At 28.1% G+C, this 22784-nt stretch overlaps 1 protein-coding gene across 2 annotated transcripts in view; it reads right to left on the bottom strand.

The window, feature by feature from the left end:
• LOC111042148 overlaps positions 1-22784 on the bottom strand; it is a 56028-nt gene that overhangs the window by 3367 nt on the left and 29877 nt on the right. Inside the window, exons 2-3 of one of the 2 annotated variants that reach the window (XM_022326671.1) lie at positions 7296-7475; positions 1906-2058 (exon numbers count right to left, since the gene is read on the bottom strand). In XM_022326671.1, the coding sequence (XP_022182363.1) occupies positions 1906-2058; positions 7296-7473 (331 nt within the window). In that variant the 5' untranslated portion in view covers positions 7474-7475. Of the gene's footprint in view, positions 1-1905; positions 2059-7295; positions 7476-22784 lie in introns of those variants that run through there. The other variant, XM_022326672.1, reaches the window with a different exon arrangement.

Here is a 22784-nt window from a genome sequence, read left to right as displayed (position 1 = left end):
TTAAGCTCTTGAGATTTTTTGTGTTTCTTAAAGAGTACCCTGTGGAAAAACAAACTTCTATTTTTCAATTGGGAAACTTTTCAACTGTAAATTATCTAGTGGAAATTTTTCTGAAAATGATGCATTAAAATCAAAATTTGAACTAGTTTATGAATTATTGAACTTTGTGCAAGTACTAGTTATACTAGATCCATGTTAATGAGTTTGAATGAATAAATTTGGGAGTATGGTGATTTGAAAAAGTTGATACAAGAAATTTATCAATGAAGGTCTCGACTCCAAGAACATTCTAGTTTGAGTTATGCTCAAAACAAGAATCATAACTCGGGCACCTTGCAACCGCTATTATTTTCATTTTATTCTAAAATGCGCATACATTTTTGGCAAAAAATGTATAAATAGAAAAAAAAATGAATAATATCAGAATAGAATTTTTTTTGTTAGTTAATTACTGAAGCAAGCATGGTATATATTTGAACGAACAATATTATTTACAAAAATGTTAATAAATGATTTTGGGAAATGTCACCCCTTCATAATGTAATGCACACCAATAACCAAATTATAATTTCAAGTTTTAACATTAACAAACAAAGATATAATTTTATTAGAGACTTAATGATTTTAATCTATCAATATTTATAGTAATTCGTAATATTGGTCAAGTATAATTAACACTAGAATACTAGATCCAATATTACATCTAGTTATAAATTATAATGTTATAATGTTTATATGTATGTAAAACCATTCGTAAGGACTACATTAGTACAAAAATTGTAATAATTATTAACAACTGCTCTTCCGAATTTTTAACTAATATGTCTAAATTGGTACCTATTTTTCAAAAAATTATACTAAATAATAAGAATTTTTAGTAAATAAGAAAAAAAGCCACATTTTTCATCGCCACAGCCCCATAGAACGAGGTATCCTGAGATTTTTGTATTACTTAAGGAGCTTATGCAGCACAAAAAATCTCAACAATTTAAACATTTTGTCTTTAAGTATATCCAAAAATTTCAAATATCAGAATTTGAATAAAATCATAATTTAAGCAAAAATAGGGGTTCATGATTGGTGAAACACCCTGTATAGATATCGTTCGTAATTTTATTATTAATATTGTAACCAAAGAAGGTAGGTAAAACAAAATAACCAAAAGATGATCATATTAATATTATTATATAAATTCAAACAGTCATATGACTGAAATTTTATTATATACCTACACATTTTAAACGTTTATATTATTATGCTTATACATTTAGTTATTAAATAGATTTTAATTTTTTAATATACATTTTAAAGAAAGTAAGAATAATTTTGTTTTTACTGTTTTATATATTTTGGGAGTAGTAAAAAAGTATACCACAAAAGTTTCAGATATAATGTTTAATAGAATACAGATGATACTTTGAGATTGCCAGAATTTAAATATACACAACGATTTTAGGGATAAAAAAAGAACAAAAAGATAAAACGTTAAAACTTTCTTTACATTTATTATCAAGTACCTAATTATATTTTTTTAAGTTTTCATTTTTTTTTAACGGTAAAAGTATTTCAATGGGCGAAAAAACATATTGTTCTATAGCGGTAAAACGTGTGGTAGTTGTACAAATAGGGCAAATATGGCAACCTACAGTAACCCATAAAGTATAGTTTAAGTTAGACCGTTCATGATTAGTTCTTAAATTTATATTTTGACAATTTTATGAGAGTATAAAATTATGGTTCTACATCGTACTTAGTTTCAAAGATATGGTAATTATATGTACATTTAAGAATTTCATTGATAAATGAATTAAATATTTTTAGTCGGTATTGATTACTTGATTAGTTTATTATATTCTGTAATGTACTATATGTTTATATACAAAATAACATTAACTCAATATTTACCTCCAACGCCCATCACAATTGGTCCGGCATATGACAATTTATATATATGGGATGATTTTTTTGTTGTTTTTGTCGTACGTATGGATGTACTCGAATTACCACTGTCGGTTTTCGTGACAATGTCATCTGATGAAAGCTGTTCCGCGTAATATCCTGTACGAAAAAGTGCACAAAGATTGGTTAACTGTGTCAATAAAATACATTTAAAATTGATGTATACCAAACAAAAATCCCAATCAACTTGCTAAAAGAGTTGTTAGTTCAAAACTTCATGAATAATATTTTAAAGTATATGTAAATTTAAAAAATGGGTCATTTTACATTTTATGAAACTTTTTACACTGATAGCAAAATGATTTAAAATATAATATTTCAGGTAATAAATTATAAATGATAATTTGCAAAATTTTCATTTGGTATTTTCAGCTTATGATAATATAGTTTTGTTTTTTTGGATGTGTAAAAAAATATAATACATAATACATATATCTTATAATTATTATATAGGTACTGTATAAGTAGGTTCGTGGGATTATTATCATAATTTGGTTGATCGCCACAGGGTTTTTTATTTAAATCTGCTTTGATATTCCGTTCGGGGTCTCAACAATATTTTAAAACTTGTCATTGATATCTTTTTTGGGGATCTTATGATCTTATATTATAGGGTTATACAGTAATAGAGTCTCCTTTTTCGTGGTTTTCAAGGTGGATCAGATTCTACAATGTAACCATCAAAATTTTGTTTTTACATAACGTTTAAAGATCTCACGGCGGTCAACTCATACTTGTTTTTTAAAAATATAATCAAATAAACTCATAATGTATTGATATACCTTACAATGAGAAAAAAAAAATTTTTGTTTTGTATAATTTATACTTGTGTTAGAATGAGCGTGGCTTGGATACAAGTATACTACTAACAAAACACACAGTTTATTAATCCAAATATCAAAAAGAAGAAAAAAGTAATAAAAATACCAACTTATATGCCGCAGTTCTAATATACGGCATATTTTATACACAAATGATAAATCATAAATAACATAACGGTTGCAAAATCATGGTAGTATTAATAATGTAGGTAGGTACCTACCTACTATTTTCGTAGCTTAGGTATAAGCAGAACCGAAACAACCCATAGTATACACTTTAAGAATTTATATAACAAAGAATTGTATTCAACGTCTCAAAATGTAATTGTATAGCTATAATACTATTATATAATATATAGTAGGGTACTAGGGTACTAGGGTGCTATAGTCTATAAGGATCATAACTCATAAGTGAACTTTTAATATTGTATGAAATAAGGCCAAAATCGTTTTAATAATTTTAATATAAATAGAAAGGTAGCTTAGTAAACAAATGGGGCTTCTACGTTTACCTACATTCAGAATCATATTAAAGTTATTTAATAATGAAATTTATAAATCATTCGGTGGAGTGTCCTAGTTTTCAAATTGTATGAATCCTTTTAAAGTATAGCATTTGATTTGTAACTTTTATAAAGGTTTATTATATTATTCTCTTTTAATTGAACTTTAAATTGTATTCGCTAATTGAGAAAGTCTTAAATTTTAGTTACCTACTTGATTTGGTTTTGTACTGTTGGGTTTAGGATCACTAAAGTTTATGCATGAAAATGTTTATTCGTTTCACGTAACTCTCTATAGTTCTACAACTATATTTAGCCTGAAGGAAACATCTCGTATAATCGGATTAAATTCAACTTTTGTTAAATATAATAAATTTATAATAATGTATAATTTTTAAACAATACGTTTAATTAAATTTATATGGTATAAGTATAAAAAATAATAAGTCTTATTCATACCACATTCAAAAACTTGAACCTAACCACCTTTTTATATAGATTGTAATTTCACCGACACATCTAACCTTTGATCATAGTCCATACAAAATTCAAATACGCATATTTTAGAAAGCTAAAATTGATTTAAAATTATTTATTTATCATTCCAAACGTTCATTACTGAAGACTTGAATTTAAAAACCGAAAAATAATAGACAACCCAAAAATGCTATACAAATATTGTTATTGTTGAGTTTTTAAATTATTTTATTATATTTACATACGAAAATTAAACTGGATAAGAATATTGGTTTTTTTTTTATGTACTTATAAATTATTATAAAATTAAAAAACAATCTTTCAAAGCTTCTACTTAGTTTTTGCTTTTATCCTATAAAGGCATAATTTATAGTTACCAGTACGAATAATTCATCAGTTGCACAATATAGCTTGCAAAACTTAACCCAGTTTATATAAGTGTGTGAATAAAAGGTATGTTCATTTTACGACGTTAATTTTTATGTCAATATTATAAATAAAAATTACAAATCTGTCAATCGATTGGGCTATAAGTTCGACAAATTTTAGTGTGGGGAAAGTAACTGGTACCTAACCTATGTTCTGCATGTATCATTACACAATAATTATGTTGTTTTACTAGAGTACCTATTTTCATTTTGTGCGTTGTACTATTTAAAAGTTAAATTATAATTCTATTAAAAATTTAAAAACTTTTATTAGTACATTACTGCAAAGTTAATACATACTCTTAACTTCAACATAACATTGTATTATTGATATATATATATATTCTATGAATATGAATAATAATTTTAGGAAATATACTTTTACTATCAGGTTAAGATTATTAGTACTATACATTTATTGTGTTATGGTTGCTCAAAGAATAACTATCGGGAGTCTCATTTAAACATTCGTTTAATATAGTTAACTATTAATATCTTGTGATTGTCTATGTGTTACTTGGTCTATAGATAGGTACGCTCTACTTAGTATGAAGTGTATTTTTTTTATTACAGTTTACTGCTGAGTAGAATTAACTAACAAAAAATACATTTTAAAAAACGACATCAATTGATTTTAGTACTGGGGAGTGGTGCTTAACAAGTTTTGATTAATAACCTATTTATATACAAATCATAATTAAGTACCGAACGATTAAACCTCACAAATATTAGTTTAATTGTCAAACTATATAATTGTTTGTTGACAGTTAGGGATACAGCTCTTAAAATCTATATACGTATATGTATTTTTAACATTTTAATTACGTATGATATACATATACCTAAAGAATATGTACATTATTATACAACTATATTTTAATCTAAGGCTATGGTAACTGTTATTACAAATTGTATATATTCCTTAAATATTAGAAAAAAAATTTATTTATTTGATACATTATTATTTATTGTTATATATTAAACTTATAAATAGGACGTCGATAGTAAATGTATATAATTACTTTGAGTGATAACAGAAATAATAATATCTTATGTCAATTTTTTTTAGACGTATTTGATTATACACAAAAAAATATAACACTTATCATTATCGGTAAAAATATAAAATATAATTAATCATCATGCCTAAAGTGAAAATATTTTATGAATATTTATTACATTTTTTCCATGGTACTTTAAACTGTTTATTGCACCCTGAGAGTATTTTTAAAAATCTATTATTAAACATAAATAAAAATAAAACCCAACTGCAGGTCACTGTTGCGATAAAATATGATTTCAGCCATTAATAAATTTAACTTTAACAGAACATTAAATGTTTTACTGATTAATTCTTATATTCGCGAATGAAATTTATAGCTACCCATACTATAAGCATTAACTATTAATCATATATTATATTTATACATCTTCAAACAGGTATATAAAATATTTTTCCCGACATCAAAATATAATAATAAAAAAAAACTGATACTTTGATATAATAAATAGGGTGGAAAATGAGGAGAGATTTAACCTGAGGATTATACGGATCAACCCCTGCAGTCTGGTGATATTTTTATTACTCAGATATTTCAGTGAAAGTGATAGGTATTAGTGTCTAAGAAAAACATTTTCCCTTGCTTGTTGTATACACATTCTATATTTGTATTCAATATTTTAATTCATCCGAATAAAGCCTTATGCATTTATTTCGTTTTTGCGTATTAAAATGAATATAATTAATGAAAATTTGAAGTAGGTCGTCTATAACAGCGTTTCCCAAAGTGTGTTCCGCGGAACCTTAGGGTTCCGTGGAACAATGTCAAGGGTTCCGTTAGATGTATGAGATTATTGAGAAAATTATGTTTATTTAATGTTTGTTGTTTAAAAAATGTTTGATTGAAAATTTTTTTTTTAACTGAGTTTAATAATGAAAAGTCATTAACAGTATCATTAAAATATTATTTGGACTTGAGAGTTTAAGGAATTGATTTTCCTTTTTTAATTTACAAAAATTGTAGTTGAGTTGGATTAGACATTATAGGGTTCCGCGAAACACAAACAATTTTTTAAGGGTGCCGTGGTCGTAAAAGTTTGGGAACCGCTGGTCTATAATATTATGTTAATATTTGTATAAATATTTATTTTATTTAAACTATTAATAGTTTTTTTTATTTGACAAATGCACATACACAATCTATATAATTTTGCACAATAAGCGTATAAGATAAGTGTTAAAAAAAAAAACAGGGATTGCTTGGATAAGAAGCCGCCCATTAGTGGCACTTACTTACTTGACGTTATATTTAGGGTAATTAATGAGGGATATTTAATTTAAATGGTCACGACAGAAGGTATTTTGGAGTATGTATCTGGGATCCACATACAATTAGTCATAGTTATCTTTTAGCTCACAAGTACACCGTATAGATATTTTTGTATTTTGCTAGGTATACATTAAAAATTGATCATCCGTCGCATGATTATACTATTGTCCTTATTTATTTGAAATTTTTCTCACTAGCTGATAGACAAGTCCAAGCAAATTTAGGTTTTCTAAGTAAGTTACTCGCCTCGGGTAAAAATAGGTAAAATAGACTCTCCAAATCCCCTTAGTTACCTTAATTTCAAAATCCCTTCTTCTTCATCAAGCAGTAACTATCCGTTCTACAACCCTTTCAATTCATAAGATATACTGCCTCGTAGAATGATGCAGATTGCCAATATAATTTTACTCATAATATAAACTATATCCATAAAATATATCTTGTACGTTTTCTTATTTATTATAAACTATTTATTTAAAACTATACAATACACATTATGCAAATGTTCTTATTGTAATTTATAATGTAATAATTGAGCTACCAGCCCGTATTATTAATAAAATAAAATAAAAATAAATTTTTTTAAATTAAAATATACTATTTTTAAGATTATTTTATAAATTATATTATTATATTGTATTTAAAATACTTCAATACAATAATTCACAATATTACTTATTTTAATACGCATTTTTTTTGTTTACAGTAAGTGGATAAAAATTTCATTTTTTAATAAGTATTTCGTTTGAGTTGCAAAATGGTAAAATATGTACGTACCAATAATGGCCATTATGGCTCCGACAGCCATCAGAAACAATCCAAAAGATAACGCTTTGCATGCGTTCCAAAAGCATTTTTCCGCAATCGCTTTACTGGCAGCACTTAAAATTTGAACGTCTACGTTTGTTCGCCGATCTAAACCAGACATCCGATATGAAGAGCTACATTGCCGCATCACTGTATACACAACAAATAAAATATTTATATTAAATAAGATGTTCATGTTAAATACGAAATAAATTTAATTTGTATAGAAAATATTATGCATTTTAGTCGGTTATAATAATACACAAAATGCATACATTTATCGCTTGAATCTAAATAATATTCGTTGTCCGTTGCGCTATCACTAAGTACCTACTTATTATAACACGATTCTCACGAATTTCATTTACTTACCATGAAATCGAAAAATAATATAATACAAAACACGGTTAAAATAAACCAATGCGTTTTAATATATCAGTACAATACGCGTTTTCTCAAACTTTTTCTCTGGTTACTACCATTTATGGCATAAAATAAAAACTTTTGATCTTTGATATTAATATTTGTTCATATTAAATATCAACCTTAATAATTTTCTGAACTGCTCAGTGGCAATCAATAGTTCCTTAATACATAAAGTTATTTTTTTATTAAAACCCTGGACGGCGATCGATGATACAAATTTAGGTACAAAGTATAATGTATTGTTATATTAAATTCTTTATATTAAAAATGATATGCGAATCCCACACAATAACAATGCACGGGTACGGCCGAGAAAAATTCAAGTTTTATAATTTCTTTGAAATATATGTAGGACATGAAAAAAAAACATTACCGTATATTATAACATATTAGCATATTATGTATATGCTTGAGAACTTTGAATAACATAAGTACACGTTACCTGTCATTATATACTATTACGATATATAAAGCATTAACAGATAACCCAAATATAGCTATAGATCTATAGCCTATAATGGTTAAAGGTACCTCAAACCGACTATGAACATTTACGATTTATGTATTTATACGCAGTTGTATACATAAATATATTATATATTATACTTATATATATATATATAACCATGAAAAATACCATAGGATAAAAATCCAGGGTTTTCCTTGAAAAATGAACCAACATTTTACCTGATTTATATAATACATTATACCCTGTTCGGCAGTGAACTAAATGTTAGAAAATTTCATTTCATTTCAACTATACATAATATCTAACATACAGCCTAACTTATTATAATAGGCAATAAAATAAAATTCAACATGTTGACGAGTGTCCAATATTTTTTCAACAAAAGATTTAATGTAAATATAGTGTGGCGCATGATTTTAGAGTAAACTATTTGTATTAAACTAAATGTATGAAGTTAGTTTAGATTTTAAAAAAATATGGAGGTAGCCAGGTAGACACACTGTATATTATTTTAGAAAAATCTTAGTTTATTTAATCGGATAAAGAATATATAAAATAGTAGGTATATACTATCTATAAAACCTTACTTCATGAGAGAAAAAATATCAAATACAGTGCTTAGGTATATCGACGTATCTCTGTTTTTAGTGTACTACTTCACGTGTAAATCGGCGTCGGTGTAATTCACTTAATGAACTATTTCGACCGAGACAGGCAATCCGCCCTTGTCGGATTGATATATTTTTGAACGTGGTTCAACTGTTCAAGTGATCTATGCTATAAACTTTTCTATGATATCTCTATAATACCTGACATTTTCATCAAGATCGGTCGAGTATTTTTTTAATCCAAATTCTTCAAACAAACAGACCACCAAAGTTAAAATTAAAAATATATCTATCTACCATTTTTCGTTTCACGTTGTATAATACAATACTTGTGAAAATCCCATCAAAATCGGTTCATCCGTTCTGAAGCCTTTCCTGAACAAACAGACAGCCAAATGTGAAATGTACCTATTTCCTGTTTCATGCAATACTACATTTAATCGTGTACTTATATTTAAAAAACACAGTGTAATGAGCCCATGAAAGTTAATAGTAAATAATTGCATATTAGTTAACTTTCGAAATCTTTGCAGTGAATGATGTTTTTTTGTCATATTATTAAAATACAACAATACGTAGACATAGTACGAACACATTTTTTGGAGTGCCTACCACAGAACATGTGGCATATAATTTACCGTAAAATATCTAGATTTTTCCAAATACGTACCCCACAACTATTATATTTATATCAAATTTTCATGATAAAAAATAATATAAAATCATAATAATCATATTTTAAATCTATAAATAATGGCAAAACTATATACACACAAAAAAATATTAGATTTTCGTTAACCGATACCAAATTCATGTGCGAGCCGAAATTTAGAGGTCATATTCCGTGATTTACTATGAACCATATTACGTATAGGGATGGTGTATCTTATTTTATGAAATTATTTTTAGAGTCGGTTTGGTGGCTACAGATATTACCCCTCCTCCAACACACAACATAATACAAACAAATTTTACCACATTATGTATAAATTTATATATAGATATTCTTTAAGAAAACCTTTTTTAATTTATAAAAAAACATTTTAAATTACATTTGTAAACATTATATACATATTTTATACCAACAAGATATTAAATTATGGTTTTGCAAAAATATTTATATACCTAATAAAGGTACACTTAAAAAATGTTAAAATTAGTTAAAAAATCTCAATATAAAGAAATGAATAAGAATAGTAAATCATTTTACAACCATATTTTGTGCTAAAAATTGTGTTTTTTCATTTTTATTTTTAGGATAAAATACACAATCGATATCATACACATAATAAGTATATGTGGATTAAGAAAAATATAGAACGTGAGTTATTAAATTTGAAGAAAGAAGCCACCCAGCGATCACACTTTCAATTTAATTTATATATTGTATTTTTTTATTTTAGGTACTTTTTTTCACTGTAATAAATCTCCACGCCATTCATGTGATGCCAAAAATTTAAAAAAAAAATGATTTGACTCGTGGTTTTAGATTGAATTGTGTGTACGTTGACGTGATGTAATTAGTTTTTCGTAATAGTTTTAAATTATAATTGACTAATAGGTAATTAAAAAAATAAATACGTACAAATAATAATTTTCAAAAATCGAATACGATTGGGTATCAAATTTTTTTCCTATTCCCTAATGGCACAGATGCCTTTGCTCAAAGTACTAAGCTGTTCTACAATATACAAACAATTATTATTATTATATATTCGCTTATGCCTGAATAGGCAGTTTTAAACATTGACAAACTATACAAAATGTAATATAAAATATTATGTACTTTATTATATAGTAAATAATTACAACTAATTTTTATATAGGTATAATGAATTGTTGTAGTCAATTGTCTTGAAAAATATGAAAATCTATTTAAAGTATAATCATAAATCAAACAGTATTATACCTATTTATATTTCCTTTGTGAACTCAACAATATGCTCGAATATTTTGATACAGAAATTTTCTGAGTAATAAGAAATCAATTATCTACATAAAAACATGGTTCTTTGATAATATGAGACTCGTTATAAAAAAGTTATTTTATCCTCTTATATTTCACTCTGACATTTAAATGTAAATACCTACCTCACCTAACCGAAACAATATTGAGTTATGATAAAAAAGAAAAACTTAAAAATACTAAATTTTTATATAACCAATAATTTTTTTGAGAATACAGTTATATATATTTGATCCACTTAATGATATTGTCCATTTTGTGAAAAGTTATCCAGTTCATGAAACAGAAACTGTTTTTTCCCACTTAGTGAAATAATTAACAATTTCAATAGATAGATACTAATTCATAATCATTTAACTCTAGGTTAGGTCCTAATAGATCCTAATTTTAAGTTACCCCGAACATGCTTGGCTAATCACTCTGTAAGAACACATAAAATACAAAAAATAAAATCAGGCTGTCCACACTGGTTATTCTTGAAAATTTTCTCCCATTTGTACAACTATCCAACTTAATTCGTGTTCACCTCTCGTATTTCTTCGATTAGGTGGGTATATGGTATATGGTATATATATACATTTTATCTAGCTTAATTTCTATATCCAATCCATTATTTAACTTTGTGATTAAATAAACATTGAATACACCTTCCTTATTTATTAATTTTGTTACATTTTTAAACGTCAAGCTGTAGTATTTTATTTAAATAACGTATACAATATATTATTTAAATGTTTTTTATAACTAATTAGGCATACGACGGTAATTATAACCATAATAATAAATTAATATATAATTAATATAAATAAAATCATAATAATAAATTATTACCCAAGAAGTTAAAATCATGGATTAAATTATTGAAATTAAAATTGTTATACTCTGCTGGTTTGTTAGGTCATTTTTTTTTTTTTTTTATTACATTTTATAACTTTATTTTATCGATTTCTCTTTTAAAATTACTTAAAATATGTAGGTACACAAAAAAAAAATTAATGACTGTTAATATTTTAAAAACTCGTGATTAATTATGGTTCTAATATTTATTTAAAGTATTTTTTATTTCGTCATTATACTATTAACAAAATTAAATCCGCACAATTGTTTAAACATATAAGACAACCTGAACTGTATTGTAATGGCGCCCTATTATACTATTCAATACTATTCAATAGTTAAATAGAAAAAAAACCTTATTTTATTCAAACTAACTTTTCTTACCGTATACATTTTTAAAGGTATTTTCTTAAATCTTAACCTACTATAATACTATATATTTAATACATTTAATTTTAAAAGGGTTGAAATAATTTTTAAATGCACGTTTTTAGTATGAAATGTAAATTCTATAGTTAAAGTTTAACCATCCAAGTATGTAATATATAACATCATATATAGGTAGATATATATTACAGAACTTAAAATAATTTAACATAATATTGTGTGCTATAAAAAAATGAGTTACAATAAGTAAGTACGTATTTACTACATATACAATATACCATAGTGGGTACTAGGTAGTATAATATATATTGTAGACTGTATAGGACTATATAGTGTATTGTGTATATTCTAATAATCATATTTTACGTAAAGTATTCTTGTGAGTAATTACATTTTTTAAATATTTAAGTTAAATAAAAAACATGAAATATTTCATTTATACAACCAATAAGTGTAACCTATTAAAATAGTTATTATTTAATACGTGAAAGCTTTGATAATTTATGACTAAATGACTTTGCATATATTTATTGTTGTACTCGAATAAACTTGTCCCAGAATACCTAAATCAATAATACTATAATAAATTTAATACTAATTGTAAATTGTATTATGACTATTATGTCATTATCGGGTCTCTGACTTATACCTGTAATAATTTATAGAATAGTAATTGATACTCGGTAATTAAGAATATAATAATAAATATATGTAATATGATAGTATGGACTAGATTACATTTTACTATTTTAATACATACAATTATTTATATAATGTAGTATAATAATATATTTTATATTTTATAAAATAAATAAAAATAAATATTTGACTAGCTAAAATTAAAACTTAAGTATTACTAATTGAATAAGTAGTACGATTACTTAAATATTTTATAGTAAATATTTTGTTATGAATCCCCCTTTTTTTCCATAAAAGTAACTAGTTAATAATTTATAATAATACTCTGCAGAAAATTAATGATTACAGAATTTCAATCAGAAAGTGTTGGATGGATTAAGTTTAAAAGTTATAGCTATCCATTTGATGTTTCTGGATTATTAATTTTATCATATCATATTATATAGGTGTAGATATTATTGTATTAACGTGCCCCACAGCAGTTGAGGTAAAAGTCACTCTACGCACTACAGAATAATTGTTGCCAATGTAAAACTCACCTATATCTTTCTTTCTATGCCTCAATAACTTACTAGTAAAGTAGTAACCAACTGTCTTAAGTAGGATTTCGATAAACAGGTACGTACCTAGTGTAGGCGCATTGACATTAATATGAATACTCAGGAAATATTAAATTTTTTACCGAAATAAATACTTAAGTTTTGCTGGGTGGTTGGTTAAATAGCACACACATGTAAATTCTATTATTTTTGTTTCATCATTTATACAGTACATTTAATATAGCTAATATGTCAGTTCAAGTAGTGTTCAATCAAAACAATAACTACCTTCAATAAACTAATACCTACTCTAGAGTTGTTGTATTGTTCGGCTTTAATGAGTTGAGTTAATAATTATATTTATAATTTAAGCGAACTTCATTGAAAATAAGTCTCTCAGAATAAGCTAGTCTGCTCAAAGTGATTTAAAATGTACATTAGTACTGATTTTAGTTCCAGAAAATAGCGTGAAATTAATACATTCACCCCTACATTAAATTGCTGCTGGGATCAGGAGTATAATTAATTTTACCTTGTGTTCTAAAATTCAAGTTTCCCTGGTATTCGAGAGAAGAGCGAAGTCGTTCATCAACAAGACGTATTGTCATTTCCATCGCAAGCAAACATATAATTATAATATAGGTATTTAAGATGGCGCTAATTATATTATGATAATATTTATGTAATATGTATAGATACCACACACCTCTATACATTTATTATTCTACACATTTTTTATACAAACCTACTCAAATTTTAATTGCGCAACGCAAGTGAATTCATTTAATCTTTTTTAAAATAAAAAAATTGGCATTGGGTAATTGTTAGTTACTGATAGTTGATAATATTAGGTACACTATAAAAGGACAAAATGACATATATGTATGTCGTACATAATATAGGTTTATAGGTTTAAATTGTTCAATTCAAAGTTTTTTGAATAATTTAAAATACCCCATGGTTTGTAGTTTTGTACAAAGCAACGATCCAAGTGGACTGTGAAGTTGTGGTTGAAGTCCAGGAGAACTTTAAAATTCCCACATTTCACCTCGTATGACCGCATTAACATAGACAAAATATTTTTTACAATCGTCATTATAATTTAACCAGACTACCTACTATAAATTAAAACACATACTTACTTTACTTATCCTCGAACTTGAACGTTCCACTAAAATATAGCTTCTACATTTAGTTTAAGTAATTCACCTTTATATTGTACATAATTCAATCATTTTTTTATTTTAGACCAATATCATTATCAGTATTATCATTATATCCTTATTATTAAAACATATAAGTAAATTGTGTATACACGTTAAAAATGTAACATTCATAACACTTAGTGTAGACCAATTGTCAGTAAAAGTTCATAAAAAAAAATACAAGTACGTATGGATACCAACATAAATAATAAATGTACATTTATCATAAATATTTATTGTAAAATATATTTCATACAATATAAATATTAGATCAAAATGTATTTTCAGTGATCTTAAAATATTGAATTGGTAGTTTTTAATTAAACATTTTTACAATGATAGGTTGTGAGTTATTAATTAGATAATATATTATGATCCCGTATTCAAAAAGAAAATGTATTTATTTATATTTTCTACAGTATAGGTACCTAACTATAATAGTTCATATTATATTTAACTAACTAGTACCTACCTACCTGCTTTCTTATTCTTGCGATTTATTTTATTCTCCGGAGTATTAAGACTTGAGACTTTTCAGTACCTGTTCTATAAGGTTGCATTAAGTAAAATGTTCGATAAAACGAGTAATTATAATTTATACCAATATACTGCTTTATTTAAACAGTCAAAAAAATTCAATAAGAGTAATTACAACATTAAAAATAATATGATTAAGTGCTCCATTATAATATCATATGATGTTGCGAAATGTGCATTTTTTCATGACGTGTTTGTGTAGTCTAAAGTTGTAATGATGGATGAAAAATGTATCTCTCAGCAAGTGTTTTGAAATACCTGCACTACCTATATGGTTAGTGGTTACTATCATTTATCGTAAAATACTTTTGACATAGGTACGATGTGAAATAGATGTAATTCAACGTTCTAAAAATTCGTTCTAGCAGACAAAATGAAAAAAATCTGAAAAAATGGACAAAGTGGAGAAATGCAATTACTTTGCACGCGCATCTCGAATATTCGTTCGCGTATAGTACAACAGACTATATGCGGAGACGGAGAGGGATGAAAAATCGCATTTAATATATATATATATATATAGTAATACGTCATATATGTAATAGGTATGTATGTATACAATCACGACGAGATCAATTGTAAATATAACCCAATGCGTAATGTAATCGAATCGGAACAAAGTGATGCGTGCAATGAATATAGGTATGGGTAGGTATACTGCTATCTGTATCGAACTATTCCCAGTCTCTTATTGATTTATTTCAAAATCAATTCCTACGAAATACGTGCATGTATTATTATTATTATTTCGAGTGCCTTCGCACCGAGTTCCTCGCATTTAATACCCCCGCAATCAATCGACTAGAATAAATTATATTGGTAAGTGGGAGCATTATTAAGTATACTACTGGTTGTTAATGGTTACTGTTACATATTATTTTGAAGTTTATTGCTGTGATAATATTACTATTTTAGGTATAATACCTACACATATTATATTGGTTATTAATTTATTATTACCGATAATAATGATAACGATGGTCGATGACTGTGTAACGATAAGTTGTGCTGACGTCGGGCCGACCAGCCGAATACCCGATACCGACCGTCGCAGTATCGTCATTCGTTCACCGATCGATCCAACACGCCGAACCGTTCTTCAAATTAAGGCGATTACTATATTGCACTGTTATTTCTATTGACATATTAGTGTTTAAGCTGGACGTTAAAACGCTCACCAGCCGCATTCCCGCATTTATTTTATTTAAAAGACTATTTTTCTCACTTCCTTATTATCTTTCATTATTTTTCAGTTCACCCAGATCAATTGATCAACGAAAATGTTCGACAACAACAACACTATCATAATACATTTACACATTGCTTCAATCCTATTTTAAAGTAAATCGAAACAGGATATATTTTTAACCGTGCATTATACAAGTTGTATTAACTTTCATTCCAAGTGCGAAACATGAAAAATAATAAATTAAAAGGACGCTACAACAACACTAGATAGAAGAACGTGTTCAAGTTTACATCGTTCGAGTGAGTTGTATATTGTTATATAGTATACACTATATGGCAAGCCACGAGCAAATCGAGCAGTAAAATTTGATCGTAATCTTATAATAATATCGATAAATGTTTAGAATGAAGATGACCGCCGACTGCGTTGTTATTACTATTACACATTATGAGTTGTTCACTTTGGTCTTCGGTGTATCATTAGGGTAGAAGGTGTATCTTATCATTATGATGATTGTTTGGATACTTGTGTTGGCTGCAGCATAAATAATTTCATATTTTTTATAACAAGTTTAGTGTTAACCGTAAAATGGTTAAGCGGGGAGAAATAACCACAAATTCTACTGTTAAGAAATCAAATTTTCACCCAAGAAATTCGTATTTATTTTATCTTTACTAACATATTGTAATAATGAATTGTATTTTAAAAACATAAAAAAAGGGTAAGTGGGTGTCGCTCTGCTGTACATTAGCTAGGTGTCTAGAAGGTCGCTGTAATGGATGGTATTAAATTTGAATTCAATGATATAATATCAATATATCATTGCATATAAAAAACGATTCTGAGCCAAGACGGTATGTGAGTACGATTTTTATATATATTGTAATTACTTAATACAGTGAGTTCCGCTTAATGTGATCACTGGTTTATAGAATCAACCGTTTATTAGAATCAAAAATGAAAATCCCAAACCAAATTGTATGTTACTAATGTTAAATTGACCTTTGATTAGAATCACTAAGTATCGGATAATTGAATCACTTTTATGAACAATCTTAACGTTATTATGGTATTTCAAACTGATTAATTTATAAAACCCATTTTATTTTTAAACTTATTAGTATGACAGTATATCGTTGTACGTTATTATGTCATTCAATTATCTTTGTGCGTCGTGTACTTGTGTCATTTATTATGTATGTTACATTAAATATGTAATTATAAATAAATATGTAATTGTATAAAAAGATTGAATCATGAAAAAAATGTTGTAAATGTTTTATAGAATCAACCGGTTACCTAATAGAATCAAAATGACCTGAACCAAAGTGATCACATTAAGCGGAACCCACTGTTTTAGTAGGTACGGTAGCCGAGAAGTTGAATTAATATTATTCTTAAATTATCAGTCATGCTGGAAAAATATTAAATATACTTATGTAAAATTGAGCTACAGTTACCTTATTATACAGGTAACGCGTATGACGTATTCAACGTATTAATTTAACAATACCTACATTTTTTTTAATTTATGTTGGTCAATTTATATTTTAATTAAAATATCAGTAAGAAGTTGCTTTTCATATTACTAAAAACCGTGATTACTTTTTTATCACAAAAAATTCTTATGTGCTATAACAACTAACAAAATCCCCGGCTGCCGAGGGCAGCAGACAAGGCGAGGCGACGTGGGGTCGAGTAAAGGTACGTGAAAGTGCACTTTTAGGGTGATGGGCAGTATGTCGCCAATACACGTTCTCCGGCCACCAGACGGAGCGAGACGGGATAGCGGACGTCGCGAGCTGAGGACGCCGACACTCGAGACCCTCTGGCGGCGCGGCGGACGTCCGGCTGCTTCGGTCGCGAGCAACGATGACACGACGGCGGCGGCTAGCGGTACAGGCGCGGGCAACGACGCCAACCCGCGGTACCAGTGACGACTGCAGTGCTGCACGAAGACGACTAGTGGCGGCGACGGGGACCGGAGAGCTCACAGTGGTCCGGCGATAGAAGACTATAATTAAAGGGTAGCTAGGAACAAGGACGTCAGCAGCGCCGGACTCGAGGGAACAAGAAGTTCCAGGGTTCGGCGGTGCGCGACTCCACGGCAGAGCCTCCGATCGCCGCCGATTCCGCTGCAAGCACCGAGATTATAGTCTTCGACGCTCGCTCCGAGCTTAGGTCACCGTTTGTCGGCGGCACAACAGTCAATGTCTTCAGCACCTGCAGAACCGTCACGCGCACAACATCGCGCACTAGCCACTCGTCGTCAACCGTCGTCGATCTTGCGGCCGTCGTGGCCGGGATTCGTCCGCTGCTATGGTCGTCTTCGCGTCTCGAGCCAACGCGCCCGCGGCTCTCGTCCGCCCCGCAGGACGGTCGTGAGAGCTCTGTATTGGTGACCAGTAGCCACATACTTCCAGACACCATTTGCACCACCCATTTGCCATCACGTACCCCCCACGTCGCCTCGTCTTATCTGATGCCCTTCTTTTGTTTAATTTATATATTGCTTACTGTTTCATTTTTTTTGCAAATTTATGCTTTGTGTTGCATTTTTTCGGCATACAACTAACTAAACAATTTTAATGAGTTAAAAGCATTTTTATACCTATGTTATTTAAACATAGGTACTATTGTGAATATTGTTCAATGAAAAATAAAAATTTTGTTTACACAGTAAAATGTTGTTTCTTATTTTACGTTATACAATTATGAATACGATTTTATTTATTTCAACAAAATAAGGGTTCATGAAGAATATAAACCAATTTTTTTTTATTATTTAATTACTAAATTTTCAGAAGAAACATGCACTCGACTAGCAGATAAAACTAGCAAACCTGTAAAGTGTTGTGTCGTTTGTTGTTTCGGTGTTTTAATTAACTATAAATTATACACTAATGCTTATCCGATTCTTTATTTATGTTATAAACTACTTTTATCATTTTCAGTCACACAAGTGGGTTGTGAACGGAGTTTTTCCAAATTAAAATATATTAAAAATTACTTGAGAAACTCAATTATTCAAGATCATTTAGAATGTTTTATACTCATGAGCGTAGAAAAACTTCTATTAGCACAGATAGTGTAATTGATAAAGTTGTATTAAACAGTGAGTCTTTAAAAAATTATTAATGTATTAACTATAAAAAATAAACAATTCTGTACTAAGAGTACCTATATTACTTATTATATCCCTAGTTTTATGTTTCTCGCTCTTATTTTTTGGGAGCTCTTATTCAAATTATATCCCGGTAAAAAAATATAAGCCTATCCGCCACTGTCTATTGTTATATAATTTATACGCATTACGCACTTCTTTTCATACTTACGTCAAGATAAGTCATCTCGTCCTAATTTACGGATCATAATTTATCAAATAACTTAATTATTCGACACATTATTAACAATTAATTAGTTAATGCCAGGAATTAAAACTGTGCGCACCTCGAAATTAAAAAGCCTAATTATGAAATTTATTTGTTATAGCCTTATAGGTATTTAGTTTTTATTAATAATATTAATTATACAGCTTTTTTCAATAAATAGTGATGTCAAATTTTAGAACTTTTATATTCAAGGTTTCTGGAAATTTCAGAGTTTAAAAATTAAATTTTATTTTTTAATAGAGCTCTTTTTACTTAAGCAGTTAAGCCTGGTAAAAATTAGAAATATTTATTGAATTTTGAAGTATATTTCATAACAATAAAATATACCATATCTAAAAATGTATTAATTTAAATGTTTTGTTTGTAAACATAACTAATAAGTAATAAGTATAGAAGTAATGTTAGTATTTATTATTTGATAGGTAGTTTTGCATTCGCAGTATTGCTACTTGATTACAACAATATTAATGTAAATAAAAACAAATAATACAATTTTTTTCTTCCACATTTTCTATTTACATCACTGTAACATTGTAGGTAATAACTAATAACTAATTATAATAATATAATAATATGTAGCGACCATAGACATATTATATAAACAAATAGATAGCCGACTTTGGTTTATCTTTGGAGGCAAAATCGCCATATGCCTAAACGGCAATGTTTATATTTTAATGTGATAACAGTAATTAATAACAAAAAAAAAACAGTAAGCCCCAATGGTTTTGTCATAGACTATAGACTTAAAAAATGTCTATGATGGTGTGGTGATTACGTCGGGGCGCGAAGTGTTACGACCCGGTAATCGACCAACAATCTACTCGTGCGTAGGAAAAACAGAGGAGAGTAATTAAAAAAACACAGTAAAATTCAGCGTAAAGCGAATACGTGGTCCGTATCGAGTTTATTTTATTATTTTACGAAACAAAAAAAAACGTTAAAAAAAAGAAACAATTCAAAAGAGGTTCGAGCACGTTCGTGGTGCGGAACACGGATATAATCGTAGGCGTGCAGATGAAACGTATAACTTTTAAACAAGACGGGACAAAAAAAGGTTTTGACGAGTCGGGCGTCGAAAAAAAGAGTGACGGACAAAATCGCGGGACTAAAGCTCGAGGGTAGCTTGACCGTCGAAAAAGTCGGTGGGGAAAATAATTCGCGAAGTTTACAATAAATCACGGAACATATATACAAAAAAATACAAAGAGAATATAAAAACAACTACGACCGCCGGGCCGGGCTGACTCGTGATAGCGAGTGGTGATACCGGTCGTGTCACCCTCAGAGTAATAATCACCACAATGGGTTTTGTCAGTTATCTATATCGTGTTATCACTTATCACATAACAATGTAAACATTGCCGTTTAGATAAATGGCGGACAAACTTCAAAATTCTGTACAGTGCTTGGAGATAGTTGGCTATCTAGTTGTTTATATATATCATTGATATTTAATCAATGTATATATCTATGGTAGCGACCTACCAATTATATGATTTTTTAAATTAAATAATCATTTTCGTTTTAATCATAAATTATTATAACCAACCAATTCAGAGATTTAACAACTAAGACACTAGGTATATGCGTTATTTCGTATACACCATACACGTATTACCTACAAATGGAGTATTGAATACAATAAAAGTTTAAAAAAATTACGAACTTCGTACGAATTTGGATGATTGTGATGATAAAATTATCGATGTTAACTACCTATCATACCTACTATTTACTACTTCATGTTTTGATGTTTTGTGTAGAACGTTAAGTGTCAGTTACATCTCAGTCTCCGCGTTATACATTACCATACGAAATTAAAAATTTTTTTTTGGCAAAAATATGGAAGTTATTAAATCTAACAAAGAATGGTATACACTTTTATGGAGTAAATATTCATATAGGTACCATCAATAATTATACATCGAAAATTCGAAAACGAAAGCGATTAACTTGGAGACGTATAAACTATAAAATAATGGTTTTTGAAATGTCACAGAAGACAGAACAATGTATAGGTACCTCCGTGTACATGGTCTTGGAGAAATGCAATTCTCAAATCCAAAAAGTTGATGTACCTATACCCGATAGCTGATTTACACGAGGTTAATATTTTTTTTATGAATCTACCGAAAAATGGAAATTGTGATTTTTGTAATATATTTGATATTTAATTAATTTGAAAAATATTCGTTTAATTATAATGAATTAGTGAAAATTAAGTTTAAATACATTATAGGTATACGGTTCGGGTAACAGCTTCCATAATCACCAGCACCTATATCTTAAATGGAAGTTCCCTCTTAACATGAGTCATCATAATATGTGATCATGAATCAATATGTGAATGACTATTTATATATAATTATAAATTAATATAAGTAATATTATGATACGTCGCTTTATCACAACTTTTCCAGCGGCTACACTTATCACTAAGGAAATGAATTTGTAGGAAAATACATTATTTTCTAGTTAATTATAAATCATTGCTTCCTAAACACCTAGTTTAAATTAGGTAGGTACCTAATAAGTACCTACCTACTAAATACTAATGAATTCAATTTTGAGGCTTAATTTGCAAACATTTTTTATATTTGATGTCTTACATCTTTTTCCGACATTCTTTTCATTATTTTATTAATTTATTCGATATTTTGAATAATTTAAGTCAACTTAGACTATTACACATATTTTATAAATTATTGTTTAATCATGGTCTTATAAATATTTTATACGATCTGTATGCACCACGTACGCGAAGAGTTTAAGTATACGAAGTATTTCAAGTTCATATGTTGCATGAATCACTCGTAGATATATACAATTGCTAAATGGCCGACTCCCCTATATAGCATAGAACCATGCGACTCGGCTTGAAGTTGGAATCTTTTTTTTTTAATATGTCATTCCAATAAACATATCATAAAATATTACTTATAATCATTTTTAATATTATAAGCTATACGTTATTTAGTAGGTAGTAATTAGCAAGTTAGCATAAATTAAAATTAATTTATTCATACTCAAGTAAAGTGGTTTAATTTTTACAATCATCATTATCATTACCTATCATGAATGTCACAAAAAACAGTCCTATGCCCGATGCCCGTGATCCAGGTCAACCCTCAGATATAGATAATAAACTAGATTGCTAACTAGTGATAACAGCCGACGCCAAAAAAATGTCGCTTTGTTTGTGAGCTCTGTAAAGTGTTATCGTCTGACAACCCTAATTCATCATTAGACGGATTTGATAAAA

Source organism: Myzus persicae, unplaced genomic scaffold (assembly GCF_001856785.1).
Source record: "Myzus persicae strain clone G006 unplaced genomic scaffold, MPER_G0061.0, whole genome shotgun sequence".
Taxonomy (NCBI): Eukaryota; Metazoa; Arthropoda; class Insecta; order Hemiptera; family Aphididae; genus Myzus; species Myzus persicae.
This window is presented reverse-complemented; position numbering and strand designations above follow the sequence as displayed.